This window comes from Protopterus annectens, chromosome 16.part0 (assembly GCF_019279795.1).
Source record: "Protopterus annectens isolate FY-2018-M chromosome 16.part0, PAN1.0, whole genome shotgun sequence".
Lineage (NCBI taxonomy): Eukaryota > Metazoa > Chordata > Ceratodontiformes > Protopteridae > Protopterus > Protopterus annectens.
The window spans coordinates 172,948,448-172,969,429 of NC_056750.1; the positions used below are offsets into that span (position 1 = coordinate 172,948,448).

Sequence of the window (20,982 nt, forward strand, 5' to 3'; positions counted from 1 at the left end):
TGACCAACTCATGATTGTTGGCTAGATTAGTGATGTTATCCATACATGTTTTAGACACATTGTTTGATAAAGGCGGAATGGATCTTGAATGAAAATGAAGTTCTTTTAACATAGCTTGTTGAAACATGGAAACATGGTGATTCATGGGCGGCATGAAGGAAGATCTGTGGTATTTGAATTCATCAGAGATCTTTGATGGTTGTTGATCCTGAAAAAATAGTTTTAAATTAAGAGTTCTACAAAATGAAATAATATCCTGAGCAAATCTTTCTTCTGAAACAAAAAAGCCAGGGATGAAAGATAATTCTTTATTCAAAATCTCAATTTCAGAGGAGGAGAGGACATGTGATGAAATGTTAGTAATATTTACATTATTCACTTTGTCACAAACATCTGCAAGAGAGTTTCCATATTGTCTACAACCTTTAGGTTTTCTGCCCCCCCTCCTCCTACGTGTAAACCCTGCGTGATTGTAGAATTCCTTCTTTTTAATGCTGGTGAGCCTGTGGCACCCCCTGAGTCAGTATCTGGACCAGAAGAGGAATAATCATCAGCTGAAGTATCAATATTTGGAGGTGTACCTTTTTTAAGAATAGATTTTGTCAGTTTCCTTTTAGGAGTGGTCCAGTTTTGTGCAATGAAACGGACATGTTTAGCTTTGTTTTCAAAATTGAAAGGGTCACCTTTGGTATAATCATCAAGATCCCTGTGAAACTTTTTCTTTTTCCTTTCTTTTAACTGAGATTCTAATGTAAGTAGTTCCTTACTCAAATTTTTGATACTGTCAGTGTAAATAGTCTGACCCTCAAATTCCTTGGCCTGTTCACTGAGCAAAGTAATAGATGAGATTTCTTGTTCTATGATTCTATTGTGGTAATTAGCCAATATTTCAACAAATTTGAGAGATGTTTCTTGTTGAACCTCACTCCATTGTTTAAGTAAGAGTTCATCAGGGGAATTTACCAAAGGTTGTGTACGTATCCTTAGACCCCGTGGGGTAATTCCTTTAAGCAAATAGGCACGGAAGATTGACTAGAGCATGACAAATGTGCTGCCTAAATACTCCCCCAAGAATTGTATATCATAATCTGGATGGCAAACATAATAGTACCAATGAGCAAAAATAGTAAAGCATCACTCTTTAAATAGTGAAGCTCACAATCCCAACATCATTGGTCTCTAGTCGATCATTTTATATTCATAAGCATTGTGCTATGCATCTTCTAAATAATAAGTGACATACTTATTTACTCATTTCATTAGGTATTTTCATGGGCCTCATCCTTTAGGTATGCAACTATTGTGAACCTTTAGTGAGTATTGCTGTCATATGCAAGATATTTGTTATATATTTTGAAATTATCATCATCATAATATGCTATCGACAAATAGTGTTGCATATAGTAGTCTGAACCAACTGTAATATATTTGATGGAGTTTAATTCAAGTATTATGTTATGCAACTTCACTTCATATGTGGTTTTTGATATGTTGGGCTTTACTACCTCCACACAGCTGTGGCACCATTAATCCAGTGGTGATTTTTCACCATTTTGAACAATTTAAACTGGTCAGGTTTAGTCACAGTTATAGTGTATTTACTTCAGATACATACTTTTTCTGTGACTTCAATTTTTTCTATATTTTCAAATTTAGGATACCAAGGTGGTTATTGTCGGTTTGACCCATTTTTTGGTTCCTATATTATTATCCACAGAACATAATCCATTCTTTAAATGGTATTATACTTAATAATTGGGTTATTTATTTTTATATATACATTTCCTTCATCTTTCCATATTTATATTTCACAGTCAATTGTGTTGGATTTATTGTTCCATGATTCTACACTATTATCTTGAACTCAAATTTGGGCAACTCAAATTATATTCATTATTTATATTTGATACACAATATTTGAATTGATGTTCCGTTTGGGTATTTGACTCCATCTGTACCCCATGCACTTAATATTGTTTTTTGGCCATTTTTCAGGCTCACCTCTGCCATTTTGGTCACTGCATCAACCATATACCTCTATTTTCATTTTTTGAACCAAGTCATATTTCGACTAAGTGAAGTATCTGTTTTTTGTCTTATTGGGTCAACTAGGACTGGCAAATGATTCATTTTATGAGCAACAATTATTTTGGTGGCGCTCATATATATTGTAGTTTTCTACAATCATCATAATCATATTGCTTATTGATCCTAATTTGAACCGGCCAACATCACTTAGTTTTGTTAGTCATCCATTTCTGGATTTTTCTTGCGTTCTTTGTCAATACTATTCCCACAATTGATTATGGAACTGCACCAGTTGCTCACAGGTCTATCTGCCGATAGAGATGACCTTTCAATTTTTGAACTAGGTCCAACTGGTGAACGGATGGATAATTTTGGTGTTGCAGCAACCAATGACAGTTGTGAAAATATTTTTTCAAATTTAAATAAACACATGACAACTTTACGTATCAATGTTTGGCACTACAAGCTCTTCCGTGCCTATTTGCTTAAAGGAATTACCCCACGGGGTCTAAGGATACATACACAACCTTTGGTAAATTCCCCTGATGAACTCTTACTTAAACAATGGAGTGAGGTTCAACAAGAAACATCTCTCAAATTTGTTGAAATATTGGCTAATTACCACAATAGAATCATAGAACAAGAAATCTCATCTATTACTTTGCTCAGTGAACAGGCCAAGGAATTTGAGGGTCAGACTATTTACACTGACAGTATCAAAAATTTGAGTAAGGAACTACTTGCATTAGAATCTCAGTTAAAAGAAAGTAAAAAGAAAAAGTTTCAGAGGGATCTTGATGATTATACCAAAGGTGACCCTTTCAATTTTGAAAACAAAGCTAAACATGTCCGTTTCATTGCACAAAACTGGACCACTCCTAAAAGGAAACTGACAAAATCTATTCTTAAAAAAGGTACACCTCCAAATATTGATACTTCAGCTGATGATTATTCCTCTTCTGGTCCAGATACTGTCTCAGGGGGTGCCACAGGCTCACCAGCATTAAAAAGAAGGAATTCTACAATCACGCAGGGTTTACACTTAGGAGGAGGGGGGGCAGAAAACCTAAAGGTTGTAGACAATATGGAAACTCTCTTACAGATGTTTGTGACAAAGTGAATAATGTAAATATTACTAACATTTCATCACATGTCCTCTCCTCCTCTGAAATTGAGATTTTGAATAAAGGATTATCTTTCATCCCTGGCTTTTTTGTTTCAGAAGAAAGATTTGCTCAGGATATTATTTCATTTTGTAGAACTCTTAATTTAAAACTATTTTTTCAGGATCAACAACCATCAAAGATCTCTGATGAATTCAAATACCACAGATCTTCCTTCATGCCGCCCATGAATCACCATGTTTCCATGTTTCAACAAGCTATGTTAAAAGAACTTCATTTTCATTCAAGATCCATTCCACCTTTATCAAACAATGCGTCTAAAACATGTATGGATAACATCACTAATCTAGCCAACAATCATGAGTTGGTCATTATTGGTGCTGATAAAGGAGGTTCAATTGTTATTCAGGATGTTTCACAATATGATCATGAAGCATTCAGCCAATTATCCACTGCACATTACTATTCTGAATTACCTATTGATCCCACACCTATTTTTAAAAAACAGATTGATTCTTTCCTGATGTCAGCTGTTGAAGAGGGGATCATTACGAAAAATACACAGTTCCAACTCACCACCATCAATCCCTGCCCACAATACATATACTTTCTACCTAAAATCCATAAAGATCTTCTCAACCCCCCAGGCAGACCCATTGTCTCTGGCAAAAATTCATTAACCGAGCCATTATCTCGGTTTCTAACCAAACATTTACAGCCCCTTTTACAATGTGTCCGAGCTAGGATCAGGGACACTACTGAATTCCTGCAAATCATTTCAGACGTACAACTTGAGCCAGACTGGTTACTTTGCACCTTAGATGTTAAATCATTATATACAAACATACCACACTGGGCTGGTTTGGAAGCTTTGGAATATTGGCTCAATAAGACAGAACTATATAAGCCAGGTTTCAACACTCTTTTGTTGTGTTTGACGGAACATGTACTGACTAAGAATGTCTTTTTCTACAAGGGAAAATGTTACTTGCAAACGAAGGGAACAGCCATGGGGGCTTCCTTTCGCACCCATATACGCGGATTTGTTCATGGCGTATTTTGAAGAACAGGTCATTTATGACAGGTCTCACAATATTTATATTGATGAGAAGGACATCTGGCGTAGGTACTTAGATGATTGCTGGTTGGTATGGAGGTCCGATAGTGAATATCTCTCAGAATTTATCACTTATTTGAATGATAATAAATGGGGAATCAAATTTTCTGTCAGCTGTGATAAAAATAAAATACTTTTTTTTAGATGTTTTGGTTTGCCGTACATCTGATCATACGCTGTCTACAGAAATTCACTGTAAATTCCCCGAAAATAATTCAATACTCCATGCCTCCAGCTTCCATCCCCCACACATTTGCAAAACCATTCCCAAATCTCAGTTCATGCGTATTAAACGCATTTGTTCTGATCAAGACACATACACACATTTCAGGGATGATCTTGTACACAGATTTCATGACCGTGGATACAAAATGGGTCATCTTGTACACACCAAACATATTGTTGATAGTATGAAACGTGAAGATTTACTACATTATAAGACCAGCAATAAATCCAACTCCGAACTTCCCAGATTCATCACCACTTATGGACGTAACACCAATACATTGATCAATATGGTCCAACATAATTGGAATATATTAACATGTGAACCCAAACTTCAGGAAATCCTTGGTGATAGATGTTCATTTTCTTTTCGTAAAGGCAAAAATGTATCTGCTTTCTTTAATCATTTTAAACACTGTGATGCCAAAACCACTCGCACTATACAAACTACATTATCAGGTGAACCTTTATTTGGATGCTTTCCTTGCAGATATTGCACATATTGTACCAAGTTACTTAAAACTAAAAGTTTTACCAGCCAAAATACCCCAGAGGTGTATAATATAAAATTCTTTGCCAATTGCTCCTCCGACTGGGTAATTTACTTGGCCAAGTGCAACTGTTCTGCATTTTATGTTGGTCAAACTTCAAGACCATTGAAACTACGCATATCTGAGCATCTCAGCGATATTAGGAATAAGAGGGAAACGAATGCCTTATATAAACATTCTTTAAATCATCATAATGCATGTTTCAGTTTTATCATTATTGATAAAATTTTGAGATCTAGAAACAATAAATTAGGTTGGCATGACATTGAATTCAATGGAGAAAAAATGGATTATTAAACTTGGTGGGCTCGTTAAGCCTGGTCTCAATGAACATTTGTAATGAATCACATGATTCAAAGAATTTCTTATAAATAGGTTCTTTTTTTGTATTTTATTCAAACACTGAAGAAGGCTCTGTAAAGTAATTGCCGAAACCGGTCTGTCTAATAGAACCTAATACTTTTATTAAAGTATTTTTCATTATTTAACGTGCCTTGTTTGCAGGTCCATTTTTGTCTTTTGTTATTGCAACCCATCACTTTTCTCCTTATGACATTGGCATTCCTGAATATTTCAATCATATGATAAAAGACAGACGTCCTAAGTCTGTGCATGCTTTCTGTATTTTATTTTACTAGTAAAAGCCCTAACCTGCTTCTGCTGTTTCAAGCCCCGATTCCAGACAGATGCTGGGCTTGTGAACATCGCTGTAGTAAATCAGTAACTCCACATCTTTGTTAAACTGGTGTCCCTGGTCCAATGAGACCTATAAAGACAGACACAAAAAGAACACAAACAATAATTAAAAGGAAAATGAAGTACTTAAATTCCTTAGAAAAGCAATGCAGCATAAAATGTCTGTCAATGTTGTAATGACTTGCAGTGGGAGTAGCTGTGGGTGCAGGTGTGGATGTGTTGTCAGCATTTCGGATACATACAGCAAATGTCATCGCAAACCATTTTTAATATCCTACAAATTACTACAACTATCTTATTAAATTTCTATCTTTTAGGCATCTGCAGCAGGACATCTATAATGTTGACCACTGCAGCTTTTGCAATATGAGGTTTAATCCCAGTCTAACACTGCTGATTGCTCAACCAATGTTTCAGTGGAATCTAGGAACCCCTTGTAGTACTGGTACTGGAATACAACACCTGAAAAACTGGAGTCTACATAGTCTTCTGGATTTCAAAATGTGTTTCTGCATTTCCTGCATATGACTGCTTATGTGAGCAAATCACTGGAGCTGAAAAAATTGTGAAAAAAAATTCCAATGAAATTCAGGCTACAGCAGCATACCACTGTGATTATGCATTTTCTGAATGTAACTCATCAATGCTGTTGAGCAGACATGCGAGTTCTACTTGCTCATCAGTTGCCATAGAAGGACAGAGAGGTGGCATCATGTCCCCCCCACACACACACTTTCTGAAATGCTGCTGACACCCTGTTACTTTGAGAAGTGAACAAGGGTTAACAGCGAGTCCTTCTTACCCAAAGGGCAGTTCAGACTAGAGTGGCACAATGTTGCCAGGTGTTAATTTCACTGCACTTTGCTTAGGTATGACTTACAGGTGACTTGCACTTATGGTGAATAACTTGTGTGGTTTAAGGGACATTCCTAAGATTCAGCATGCCATCACAAACATACCATATCAACATAGGTATGTGGCATATGACTCAGATAAAGGGAAATAATGGCATGTCAGATTATCAGGTGGTAGATCCAGATTTTTGCACATACAAACAAAATTCTTGAGAATATAAAGCATACTTGGTTTACCCAGATCAGAAGGCACCAAATGCCAAATGACTGGATCAGCTTGGGTGTTTGAAAGCAATGTCTTGCACTGGTAGTGAGGGCTCCACATTATAACAGGTGAATACAAGACACATATTTATGCCAGGAGCTATTAGTATACATTCATTCCATCAGCTGAGGTGTTTGGAAGTGTGGTCATCTAATGTTCAGCTGAATTCTGCATTACCACTCTATAACTGATTGTCCAGGAAAAGAGAAACATCACCTTAAACTGTGTTAAGTCACAGTCACAACAAATGGCAAGGTGATTAAATTTGCATAGATCACATTGTCAACAACATACAGCACTCCATGCCTGTAATCTGCACTACCCAAGAAACCCAGTCACCAAGAATTTCCAATTGTTTTAATTTAGAGTGCTATCACATGACTGTGACACGTTTCCATGGCTATTAATGCCTTATTTCATGATATGCTATAGCTGGGGGATATGGCGTTGCATGCACATACACACACGCAACATTATATTAAGGAAATGAAAATAATATTAAATTTCAAGAAAGTGTTTCTTTGATGACTTGTCAATATTCACCTTGATAATGTCACTAATACTAAGCTATTTGATAACTGTAAATTTGTCATGCATTTTCAAAACACATTACCAAAACTCACCAGAAAGTAGACGCCCGTATGGAATAAACAATTTAACTGAATCAGGAAGCATGAAAACACATCCACAACCTACTTCCTACCTTAAGTTTGCCTCCTCAGTATTCACAAAAATATGTTTCTCAGCTGAACAAACTCTCATGTTATAACAAAACGGCCAGATATGTAGCTCTTCTCCATGCAAAAACACACCACTACATTTCTCTAAGGAAACTCAACTGGGTGGAATTCTCACAGTAAATCATGTACTCTCAGCTAAAAATTGCTCACTCAGTACTATACAAATACATCAACTGCTCTTCCCTAGCAACTCTCATCCCATGATTCATTCACTTGGACACCTCTGTTCCCAAGACAAATCCCTAGCCTGTGTACCCAAGTCCCATAACTAATTTAGTGATGCACTGTACTCGCATATCATCACCAAACTGTGGAACAGTATTCTGCACAACATACCATGGAAACAATCTAAACCTCTTTTCATTAAAGAACTCTGTTCCTACTTCCTAAATAACTTAAATTGCCCCTCACCCTCTGATTAAGTTGCTCACTGCCACACTTCCACTCATTTCTACTACCCCTAATCAATAAACCTCAATGGCTACTTATCTATTACCACTATCTCTATAAACTCTTGTCTACTCCTATAGGTTTATAGGTGTATACTAGGCTAATGACCACTGGAGTCTTTATAAGCCTAGCCAGGCAACCCAAATCTATTCCCATAAATCACTGTGCCTTAGAGTTTCTTTTATAGAAGTTCACCAGGTTCAGTAGGCATCACTTGCCTTTGACAAAACTAAACTGGGTTGGGTATAGTATCTTAAAGTTTCCTATGTCATTTTTAACTATTTCAATGATAATTCTTGTCATGGCTTCACATATGAAACTAGTCAGACTAATGGATCTGTGGTTTCCAGGATCCACTGCTGGTCTGACCTTGTGCAGAAGGGTGATCGTTGCAGTCCTCATTTCACGTGATACAAATCCTGTGTGGAGGCTTTGGTTGAATAGAGACTCCAGTGGCCCTTGATAACTTGTATTTCAGGCTTTTGAGGAGACATCTTGGGATATTATTGGGGCCCACCAAAGTTGTACTCTTGTCCTTAGAGAATGCATCTAAGACCTGTTCCTTGATATATTTTTTTTGGGGGGTTATGTTAGGTGGTATTTCCTGAGGGGTGGCTGGGGTAAAGTTGGAGCTGAATTTGTCAATCAGAAGATTTTCCTTATTTCCTGCTTCTGTGAATGTGGCTCCATTTACCAACAGTTCAGCACACTTGTGTGTGTTGCCTTTGAGGTTCTGGACTCAGATAAAGAGGACCTTACTATTGTCCTTGGCCTACACTATCTTTACCTCAAAATTTGCTTTGTTGGACTTAATTACTCCTCTTAGTTGTCTATTCAGTTTGACAAGAGAGTTTTTAATCTTTTTTGCTGTGTTTCACTTCCTAATTTTAGGTAGGACTTTTTTCTCTTCTTGTACAACCTGTTTAATTTTGGATTTCACTGGGGTGGTTTGCTTTTCAAATTAGTTTAGGGCTTAATTTTGGCAAGCACAGCAACCTCTATGCAATCATTGACACTGTTGTACAGAACGTCTGTAATAAATCTGCATAGGCTGCAGTGTTGCATGGGTTTGGAGCGGCTTGGAATTTTGAAATGTTATCATTTAATTTGCCTTGGAGTAGTTTCTAACTATTAGAGGGTTTGGCTGGGGTTACAGAATTGATTCTTATTTCAAAGGAGACTGCTTTGTGGTCTGCCCTTACTACAGAGGACACAACACAGGGTTACAAAGTCTAGGAACCTCTATACCTACAAATCTAGAATTGTGTAGGATTCCCAATTTTATACAGGCATAATAAAAGTCCCCCATGAGTATGGTATTTGGTTGAATGGCGAGTGTCTCCAACAGGCCTATGAACTATGTGATTCATGGGACACAGAGGGTGACCTATAGCTTGCTGTGATATGGTATGGAACTCTGTCTACAGCAGTCTTGATGTGGAGGAGCTCTAGTGATTCATCCTGTCTGACAAACATAGAGATATGCTTGTTACTAATGTACATCGAGACACCTCCACCTTTAGTCCATATCTGTGCAGTTGTCAGTCTAAATGTGTGGAAAGTGCTGAAGCCTTGCACTGCTGGGGTATTCACTACTGTTTTAAACCATGCCTCAGTAACTACATAGATGTCTCTGTATTATCCAATGTGAGGAGAGCTTGGTGGAAGTAGAGCTTCTTGTTTAGATTCTTGACACTGAGCAGTTAAAACAAAAGTTATGTACTTACCACAATGATAGATCGGTGTTGTCTTATTTTCATCTGTTTCAACATGTGGGTTGTCAGATTTAGATTGATCCGACCTCGGCGCCTCATACCAAACCATTGGATCCGAGAGTTCTGACTACTCCCCTACTCATTATTCCCCTCTATTGCATACATTACCTCAGATCGAGTTTGCTGAATAGCCAAAACTGGTGATAAACTATGTAGGGAAAATTACATAAATTACTACAAATGCCAAGAGTTATAAAGGGATAGGGTCCACAGCAGGTGTGCTCAATCCCTAGAAAAAAAATAATGCCAATTTGGAAGGGGGAGTGGAGTTGACCCAGATGAAAATAATGCAACATGGATCCATAGTTATGTTAAGTACATAACTTTCATACCTGATGTTATCTTTTTTCATCTGATTCAATATGTGGGACAGATTCCCAAGCTACCTGACAGGGGACCTGGGTGATCTCAAGGAAGAACATTGCTGAGTATGGCCGAGCCAAAAGATGTGCAAATTCTAGACTGCACATCTAAATTATAATGAGATACAAAGAAATAAGTTGAAGACCATGTTGCAGCAGTGCATGTCACTGACAGGCACTCTTTTTGCAAATGCTGTTGAAGTTGCCATTGCCCTGGTAGAATGAACCTTAGGCTTTGATTGTAAAGACATGCCTCTTGAATCACAGACAAATGAAATGCAGTTTACTAACCATTTTGATAGGTTTACTTTAGATACTGATTGTCCAAGCTTCGGCTTGGAGAAGGATATGAACAACTGATCTGATTTTCTGAAACTCTTTAGAACAGTGGAGATAAAACCTGAGTTGTCCAAGGTATCCCACGTATGTTCTCCTTTTTTCTTTGTAAAAATTTGGAAAGAAAACCGGTAAATCAATATGTTGGTTAAGTTAGATTCTGAAGCTACTTTGGGAAGAAACAAAAGGTTCGCCTTCAGTGACACACTGCTTTTGTGGAAAATAAGAAAAGGAGATTTAATAGAGAGTGTCTGTAATTCTGAACATGTTTCACAGATATGATGGCAACCAGAAAAATATTTTCCCTTGAAAGAAACTTTATATCTACAGATTCTGCTGTTCAAAGGTTTTTTGAATTAATGATTGCAGTAAGACAGTAATACCCCAGGGAGGGATCAGATCACAAAATGGGGGTCTCAATAAAAAGTTCATCTAAGGAAGGCTTTGGTCACTGAGGGAAGCAATGGAAGGATTGTTGATAATTTAAATGGCTGTCAATTGGACTTTAACTGCAGAATAACTTGATCCAGTCCTAAATAGTTCCAACAGAAACTCCAAAATTTCAGGTAAAGGTGCTGAAAAGTGAGTTTAGTCCCTTAGAACAGGCCCAAATGGAAAACAGCTTCCATTTGCTTTTATAAATCTTTTTGGCTGAGTTCCTTTGAGAGGAAGATATAAACTATCAGGGATAAAGTCTGGCATCTCTGGCAATTGTTAAAACTGGAGAAACTATGTAGTCAATTTTACAGCCATGAGATCCGGTAGACGTAGCCTGGACAGGTGACTGAGGAGACCTGGAAATAGATACTGAAGCCATGATGGATGTAACCAGATGAGGCCAAAGAAAGAAGAACCACACCTGCCGGGGCCAGAGGAGGACAATGAAGATTTTCATGGTCTTGCACACCGTTGCCTTCCGAATGAACTTGGTGACAAGCAGAATTGGTGGAAAGGCATAAAGGAGACATGGGGGGAGTAAAGAAGGACTACAGCATTTTGTGGTGACTGTCCCTTTAAAGAGATGAGGCTGAAGTAACTTCTGCATTTATTGCTGAGGTACGAAGCAAACAGGGCACAGCAAGGTTGCCCCAGTGGCTAAAACTGTCAGTTGACACTGTTCTGCTGCAAGACCACTCGTGAGGCAATAGTATATTTCTGCTCAATTTGTCTGCCAGGATATTGGACATCCCAGGTATGTGTGTTGCTATTAGAAAGTGGTTTGAAGACATTATCCACTGCCAAACCTTCATGGCTTCTCGACAAAAAGGATACAAATGCATTCCACCTTATTGGTTGATATATCAAACCACCAATATGTTGTTCAAGTGCATGGTGATCACATCCTTGGGTAGAAGGTCCTGACATGACTGCAACATAGGAGGATCACTCTCACCTTCAAGACACAGATGAGACCAAATGGCAGTGCACTGAACTGATAGTGAGTGGCTTCCAGTCAGAAATGGAGGAATCTCCTGAACTGTAGCTGGATCTTTATATGACAGTAGGCATCCTGCAGATTGATATAACACACTCCAATCCCCTTCCTCAGCAGAGGTAGAGGGGACTGTACTGTGACCATCCAAAATTTTGTCTGTTTTACATATTGATTCAGATTGCTGAGATCCAATATTTGTCTGAGGTCCCCTGTCTTTTTGGAACTAAAAAGAACCTTGAACAAATTCCAGATCCATGTTGGTCTGAGGGACTAGCTGGATGACTCTTTTGTCCAGCAACTTTAAAACCTCTATTGCTACAGATTCCAAATGACTGGGTGGAGTATCAGGAATATTTTGGGGAAACCTTTTGTCTTTGGAGATTCTAAAAATGGTATTGTACAACCTCCGGTAATGATTCTTAGCACCCAAGAATTGGCACTTATATTTTGCCAGGCTGGAGGGTGTAAGATCCCCTAACTGCCTCCAGACTGCAGAAGTCAGGCAAAAGTTGATAGAAGCTGATAAGGTTTCTCTGTGAAAGTTCCACTGAAACCGTAGTTCTGTGGACTGCCTCTACCCTGAGGGCGACATCCCATGGAATTGCCTCTTCCTCTTGGAAGCCTATCTTAAAGAATGTCCTGGTAAAAACCCTGCAACTTCTTGAACCACATTTTTCTCCCTCCTCTGATTCCTGGAGAAGGATCTCTGAGTAGTTGAAAAATGGATTCCAATGACAGACAAGGTCTTACCCTACTACGCACTCCTGGAAAGTGTTTCCTTTACTTTTGGCCCTCATACGGTAGAACCATATCAGTGGGCATTTATGAAGGGTGTCTTACAGCTTTCCACAAAGTTGCAGAGGCGCACCCAGGCATGACATCATACAGTAATACCTGTGCCAGCTGCTCATGCTGTGCCATCCATCTGCTGCAATAGATGGACGTCTCATGGCAACATTCAAGGATGACTGTAGGGTAGACAAATGGGTATCCATCATTTTCTGAATATCTGAAGGCAAGTTATCTGCCAGGGAATTTAAAAACTCCTTGATCAGTTCCCACTGGAAACATGTCAGGTGTGCCAGATAAGCTTCAGCAACATTTGCATTCCTGCACTGAACTAAGTCCACTTTCCCAAGCTGTCCGATATCCTAGACTCCGTGTTAGGGGGATGAACAGAGGATCTTTCTTCAGGCAGTTCCTTTTTTGTGGATGCTGCTACCATCATAGCATCCACAGGGAGACCCTTTAGCTGCTTTTTTTTTTTTTTTTTTTTTTTTTTTGAGGGGGTGGGCACTGCACCATCAGATTCCTTTCAAGCCTTCTGGGCAATGAGGTCAACTAAGGCTTCAGGAGTTGGAACCACCCAGTACATTGAAGGGCCACACCAGAAAGCTTCAAGAAGCACCAGCTCATCAGAAAAACAGGTTTCAGTGGACCCCCCCCGTTTCTTTATTTCTAGGATGTTTATAAAGGAGACATCTTCGGGGGACTTTGGGAACCCTTCTCCCCCATCTAAGTTGATGTCTTCTGTCAATGACTCAGGAGAGGAGTCAATGAGCTTCTACTTGCAAGTCCACTTCCAAGGAATTTGAATTGGGATTTCTGAAGGAGACACATCAGAATCAGATGTGGAGCTCGAATGACAGGTGGGCTTGAAGATAACTGGATCCATCTGTCTTTGTCAACCAGAATTACAGGAAGAAGGAGCAGTCTTCAGTGGACATCTGGATAGAGCCAGACTCTGTGCACACATCAGTCATCTTGGTCCAGCAAAGGTCTTCTCCACAGCCTTGAAAGCTGATTCAGCCAATGGAGCCAAGGAAAAGCCACCTAAAACACCAGGAGCAGTAGTCCTCTCAACTCCAAGGGCTGACAGCTCTGAGGGACACCTCAGAACCCAGCTGTTCAAGGAAGAAGCCCTGAGTGGAAGGGATGGCTTTGAAAATCTTGGAGTCGACTGCACTATCGATACTTTGACTTTGATACTCTGGCTCCAGGACTCAACTTGAACAGAGTGCATTGTTGTCAAGACAGTGAGGGAAGATGTCAAAGCCGAAGTCTCCAGGGCTTACAGATACAGCAAGAAGGTTGTATCCAATATGTACTGGCTCCAAAAATGGAGATGGGGGTCAGAAGAGGTACAGTTGGGCTTGAAGGATCTGATCCCAATCATTTCCTTGGGGATGGAGCAGGGAGGACTCCCAGCTGAATCCGAGTGCTCAGAAACTTCCTCATCATTCATTTGACATCTAACTCTGTAAGACTCCTAGTGGATTGACCAGATCACAAAGACAAAGCTATCAAAGCAGTGCCTGAAAACATCTTCTGATGTATGGGAGAATGAAGACTGGACTAATTATTACTGAGAAAAAGAAGTTTTTGGGGAGGGAGTTTGAATCCAGGAGACAGTAGGATCTGACAGCCTCGAAACCTTAGGTGCCAGACTAGCAATAGCTGTGGGGTCCAGAGACCTTTGCTTAGGTTTGTCCAAATGGTCTTCTGGTCTCTTTTCTTGGTGTTGGTCCTTAGAATTATCTTTTGGTCTGTCTGTCTCTCTATCTCTCTCACTTTTTCTTTTGACCTTTCTCTGTCTTTTTCCTTCTTTCTGTCAAGAGGAAAAAGAGGTAGAGGATGCCTTTGGATCCAAAGACATTTCTGACCCTGTCTGAGGGGGAAGGGGCCCTTTCAAAATAAGCTTCTCTTTCCTTTCTTGGAGGGACCTGGTGCCAAAAGCAGCACAATATATAAGAAGAGTCCTGCAAGTGGGAAGGCCCCAAACAATATACATACTGCGAGTATGGGTCTTGAGCCAGGATTTTATGCCCACAAGAGGAACACTTCTTAAAGCCTGTAGTTTTCCGACATTAGAAGAAGAAAGCAGTTACATTATCTATCTTAATACTACTATTTAAAACTATTTTAAACTATTTCTAAATAATCCTAACTACATAAAGACCAAGAGCCAAGAACTGAGAACACACACTAACACAAAGCAAAACACTAGGAAAAGCCACTAAATTTATAATTATGCTATCAGAAAAAAAACTGTATATAATCCTAATAATAAGCCTAAATATATCAAAACAGGGAAGATCAAAAGCTTCACTTATCATGAAACAAGATGGAGCTCTCAGTCCAGCACATCTGTTTAGGCAGGCAGCAAATGAGATCTGAGGTAGTTCAGGCATTAGAGGGAAATTGTGGGTAGAGGAGGAGTCAGAGGTGTCGGAGCTAATGCTTTGGTATAAGGCACAGCTGTAGAATATGACTGGATCTAAAAACCCACATGTTGAGTCAGACAAAAAAGACAATATCAGATCCTTTTGTTATTGCCTAAAAAGGCTTTATGAGGGAGGACAATGCTTTAGCCATTAACTGAAAGCCTAGAGGGGACAGGTGCAGACCATTCTTGACAAAGCAAGGTGATTTGTTAACCATAACACTGAGGAAATATTGTATCTCCTTAGAATGAAACCAAAACCTGTGCCAATTATTAAAGTCAGTCATTTTCTGATCATGTTGTGTGGCAACATTCTTGGTGAAGGTAGAATGCTGCTCAATGCTAGGCACATACCAGCCTGTGACACACAGTCCCAGAGCTCCATAATGTCTCTCTTCATATAGTCTAGGGATGTACATCTCAGGTCACTTACACCTACATGAACTATGACTGAATCATACTGGTACCTGTAGTGCAGTGACTTGACTGCATGTGTAACTTGGTGGATCCTGGCCCTGATAGGCAACTGACCATTATTTTCTCCTTGTTCAGCCTAGTGAGTGGGGCATCAGTATGTTGTATAATGGAATCTCTATGACTGGAGTCCTGGGTAGTGTATTGGCGTGACTTGTGGGCTTCGTAGTTGTAGCTCGACTGGGAGTGGCTGTGGTATACAGTGTTAGATGTTGTTTCTTTTGAGTGCTTTCAGGTTTGCCGAGTACAGTTTTTGGAGGTAGAATGTCTTTGAGGACTTTGAGAAGACTGCAGTTTAGTGCCTCAGCATAAGTACTATTTGTGGGGTGTGTACTGTGAGTGGTGGGTGTAGTGTGCGTCCCTCTGACAATTTTACCTCCATAGAAATTGTATATTTATATCTCTAGCATACTGTATTTGTTTCTTTGAGGATTAAATAGTTGTCAGTGAACATTAGACAATTGTTACACTGTCTCATTATTCCCATACCCACCAAATTGGCTGCTGAAAAACTGGGAAGGTGCATATCCATGATTTCAGGTCCTTTATTATGCGAGCTACTAGCGTGGAGTTTTTGTAACAACTTTTTTCCAAGTTATATTAAGTATGAATGTGTATGTGAGCACAACACAGGAGAAAGCTTACTAATTCTAACTAAAGACACTTATTTACTCAGATTTTGTTTCATGCAATAAGCACCAGGACATTATGGTTATGCACATCATGAGTCCAAAAGATATCACTTGCTTTATTGCATGCTATCAAAGTCCTAGTATAAATGGTTCTAAACATATGAAGTTCCTAAAACACTTGACTGTACTTGGACATGTAAAGTGTGCCTTACTTAGGAGATTTTAATTATCCCAATATAAATTGGTCTGATGGTTCAGGTGGCTCTCAGTATCCTCAAACATTTCTAGAGCTTTTAATTATCCCCAATATAAATTGATCTTATGGTTCATTTGGTTCTCAGCATCCACAAACATTTCTAGATATCAATACCTTTCATGGTTACACATAGCTACTAGAGGAAAACATGACAGAATAAAACTTACTAGACATGGTTGCAATTAATGTTGAAAATCTAGTTAGTGATATCAAGGTATGTGAATCATTACTCAGATCACAATAATATTAAGTTTTCATTAAAGGAAAAAGCTAAAACCATAAACAATTCTTATTAAAAGTATAATTACAAAAATTTTATTATAATCAGGATTTAGGTCTGAAGGACTTGTCATGCCCAAATGACACCATGGAAGTGTGTTGTGAAATTTTGGAAACTTTATTAGACAACCATGTTGAATCTGCACTGGAAGTAAACACAACCCAGATTATTAGAAATAACTTTACCAAGGGTGGAGCTTTAAATTATTAAAGTTGAAAAAAAAGGCATACAGCTTTAGAGACATCATTCTCAAACATCTTAATAGGACATATCAATCCAAACTGTGAACCAGGCAGATCTGATGAAGCTACAATGCGAAACTGCTCGTTTATAACTTAATCTTCTCTAACCTAACCATCAACTTTCCCCCATTTTTGTATAATTTATGTATTTATTCCATTGACATTTAACATTAATGGAGACACAATTCTAATATCATTTTGAAGAGACATCAAAGGTATTTGCTTTTTACTTATCAGACTTAGAGCAGAGCTTAAACATTTAGAGTTTTTGGTGTCAAAAATAAATTTTAAAAAGTTGTAATTATTAAGGATAGGAAATTTGTCAGACACCCCCAAATGGATTGGTTCTTCCCCATACATGCCCCCCCACTGACTGTAATAAATGCTGACCACCCAAGATCTGATACTGAGACAGTGCTCATCTGCCTTCACAATAAAATAATGGAACTTGCAAAGATCAAGCTCCAGCATTATTATCTGTGATTTTAAACATACTTGATGATAGTTTTTGAATGTTTTTAAGATCTTCCCTTCCAGCTTCTCCACAATTTAAGGTTCAACCCTGGACCATGCACAAGAAGATTACTGACACCGAACTTTTGCCACAACCTCATCACAACCACAGTGTCACACTGAAGATCCACAGTCAGCACCTTCTAAGATGAACTCAATGCAAGGGTCAGACCCATTACCTCGGACACAGATGACTCCTACCAAACTCCTTAGGTAAAAGTAGGAATTGTGTTTTAACAGAGAGAAATAATGCAAAACTTAATAAGGTTTCAAATGAATTTTAGCACAGAATTAACAGAGATAAAGAAAAGTTTGAAAATGGAGTATCAAGAGCAGAAAATAACATACTATATTTTAACTCATTCAGGAACCCAGGTTTAACACTTGAAATAGGGAAATATCCTTGACTCATCCTAAGTTAACAGCATATGCATTTAATGCACATTTCTCAAAATCTGAGAAAGAACAGAATGCAAAAATAAAGGCCTATCCACTTCTAGTACAAACATCTACATATTCATGACCATTAATAAACCAGGAACCCCTTAATAATGCACTCAACCAAATTAAAACTGGTACTTCAATGAGTCCAGACAACATCATATTATGCTGGCTAATATTAAGAGTGAATTAAGCACACTACTGTTGCCTTTATTTAATAGGTTATCTAAATCTGGGAACTGCACCTGCTTCATGGAAAAATAATTTATTACACCAAAATTTAAAAATAGGAAAACTTTTGATATTAATAAATATAGCCGGATTAGTCTAATGCCTATTCATGGTAAATGTTCTGAATGATGCTTAATAGGCATTATGAATGATGAATTCAGAGTTATAGATGAAGATAACCTGAACCAACATGGCTTTATAAAAGGTCGCTCAACTTTAACAAACATTGTCAAATTTTATGACCAGGTAATATTCACCATGGATATTGGTCTAAAAAGTAACACAATATTCCTACACTTAATGACAACTTTTGACTGCCTTCCTCAAAAAACAATACATGTTAACTACCAATATAACTACTTAATCTGTTGTAATTCCGCGTTATCATGGTGTACCACAGGGGTCAGTACTTGGCCCACTGTTTTACCTGGTTTTTGTCAATATCCCTAAAAATAAGTCATGCTGGTTAAGGAAATATGCAGACAAATGTAAGGTTACCTTTCAGAAATTTGTTCCAAAATAAACATCAACTCCAGTGTAGATAAATTCAAAGGTTATACAACCTTAGCAGTGGTATCTGAATACCAAGGACTTTGGAAACCATTATAACTGATAAATTCTCATTCTTCAGACATTTAGACTTTACCATCTGCAGTCATAAAATAAGTAAGAATTTTATTCTTACGCAGGTTCTCAGCAAAGGATGTAGTTTGCATGACCAGTCTTAAGTCATACATTCACCCAATGATGGAATGTAGTAATTACTTTACATTTATACAAAAGGACAACTAAACCATTTAGAGGTTTACTAAGAGGATAAAATATGTGTGCAACTTGTCTTATGAGGAAAGGTACAGAAATAGATTCTTATTCTCTGCATTATGGGTATTTTGTGGAACCCTTGTTTAGCATATATAGAGCACTATATAATGAAGAACCGAGGGCATCATTAAATTCGGAATTATTTAACTAAGATAAAGCACAAAGACACAATTTGAAATACTGTATTAAAAGCTTTAATGAAAATTTGAGGAAGGAACTTATACGTATTAATGTATAAATATTAATACATATTCCTATACATATTCCTATAACTTGGAATGAACTACCATATCTGTCAGTCAGAATCTACATATTTTCAAGAAAAAATTAGACAACTGATTAAATACCAATGTTTATAATCCTACATTTATGAAGTCAGGATTCCTAGATGGACGTAGAACCCGAATATTGCAATTAGACTTATGAGAAAGGAGAGCACACAATACAATGCAATGCTCTTAGAATATAAACTCAGGACAGAAGCACCAAGACACATTCATCTAATTATAATTGCACTCCCAAATGCATGCACCACTAAATATAGCTGTCCTTGGAGACAAATGCAAAGAATCAACTACTATATATGTATATATACATACATATATGTGTGTATATATATATATATATATATATATATATATATATATATATATATATATATATATATATGCATATATACATATCCATCTATGAACAGACAGGTGTACTTGTGTGTGCATGTGCACTCGTGTGTGTGTCTAATATGTGGTAATAAAGTGTTACTGGTACCACATAGGTGGGACAAATTAACTCCAAAATCATGTTACAAGTTTTCCATGTAGTTCACCTGCATTTTAGCCTTGCATTGTTCCACTTTTTTTGATGTTGAACTATTTTCTCCACATGGCAAAGGCGCACTAAGGCATATCATTGTATGTCTTGCAAATGTAGCATATCACATAGGACATCTGGTAAGTAGCTATGTTACTACTGTATTTGTTAAAACGTAGCCCTAAAACATTTCTGCAGGTACAGTAACACTTTAAACTCAACATGTCACATTACATCAGCTCATTCTACCGTTTTATAGTGAGAACTTAGTAAAGGCCCACCGATTTAGCTTCTGAACCTTGAATTATCTCATTATCTTCTGCTCTGCACTTTCTACTAAAATAAAAAATAAGAAAAAAAGAAAACAACTGTACCTCTTTCTACTTCAATTTGCTGCTTGTGCTTAGGGGTTTAACTGCATTTAGTTTGCTGTATTTATTACTGCTTGTTGGTAGCCTCACTAAATTGATGACAGTATTCTACTGAATCACTGCTTTATTTGTGCCGTCTGTTACTGCCGTGACTTGTGAACTACTGTTTCAAAGCAAGCTACTGATTAACTATTTCATTATCATCTACTGCAATTCATTACTGTTTATAACTGCATTTTGTTGCTGTTTAACTGTATTTTTTCATACTGCGAGTTCTATTCTTTTGACTACAAGTGATTAATCTGTGCTTCATTGTGATTTTTTTACTGAGTTCTTAACCTTAAAATTGAGTAGCATAGTCTAGATACAGGTCTGTGGCATCCAGAGCTTCAACTGCACATTTTTTAAACCCTTTTTGAGGTAATCCAGCTACAAAGTTTCCCCTTAGTAGCACTTGTGTTATCTAGTAGCACTACTCGTAGACCTTCCTCCCTTTACCCTCCTAGCTCTTTCAGCTTCTGACAAATATAGATGGACAATTTCCTACATTTTCTCCAGTCAGTCTGGTCGATATGGGATCCTGAGACAGTGTAGCAACTGCCTCATGTATATGGACAACCCTCTACTACTAGCACCTAGGGACACAATTTGTGAGAGATGCAATTACATCAAGCACCCAGTGTCATTGCTCTCTCCCACAAACCAGTGTATCTGCTACTGAGAAGGTTG

General features: G+C 38.0%; 1 protein-coding gene across 3 annotated transcripts in view; it reads right to left on the reverse strand.

Moving 5' to 3' along the window:
* The window catches only part of LOC122790711 (von Willebrand factor A domain-containing protein 5A-like), a 1,391,420-nt gene that overhangs the window by 973,783 nt on the left and 396,655 nt on the right, over positions 1 to 20,982 (reverse strand). For all 3 annotated transcript variants that reach the window (XM_044058264.1, XM_044058265.1, XM_044058267.1), the window contains exon 6: positions 5,697 to 5,811. In XM_044058264.1, the coding sequence (XP_043914199.1) occupies positions 5,697 to 5,811 (115 nt within the window). The remainder of the gene's footprint in view (positions 1 to 5,696; positions 5,812 to 20,982) is intronic.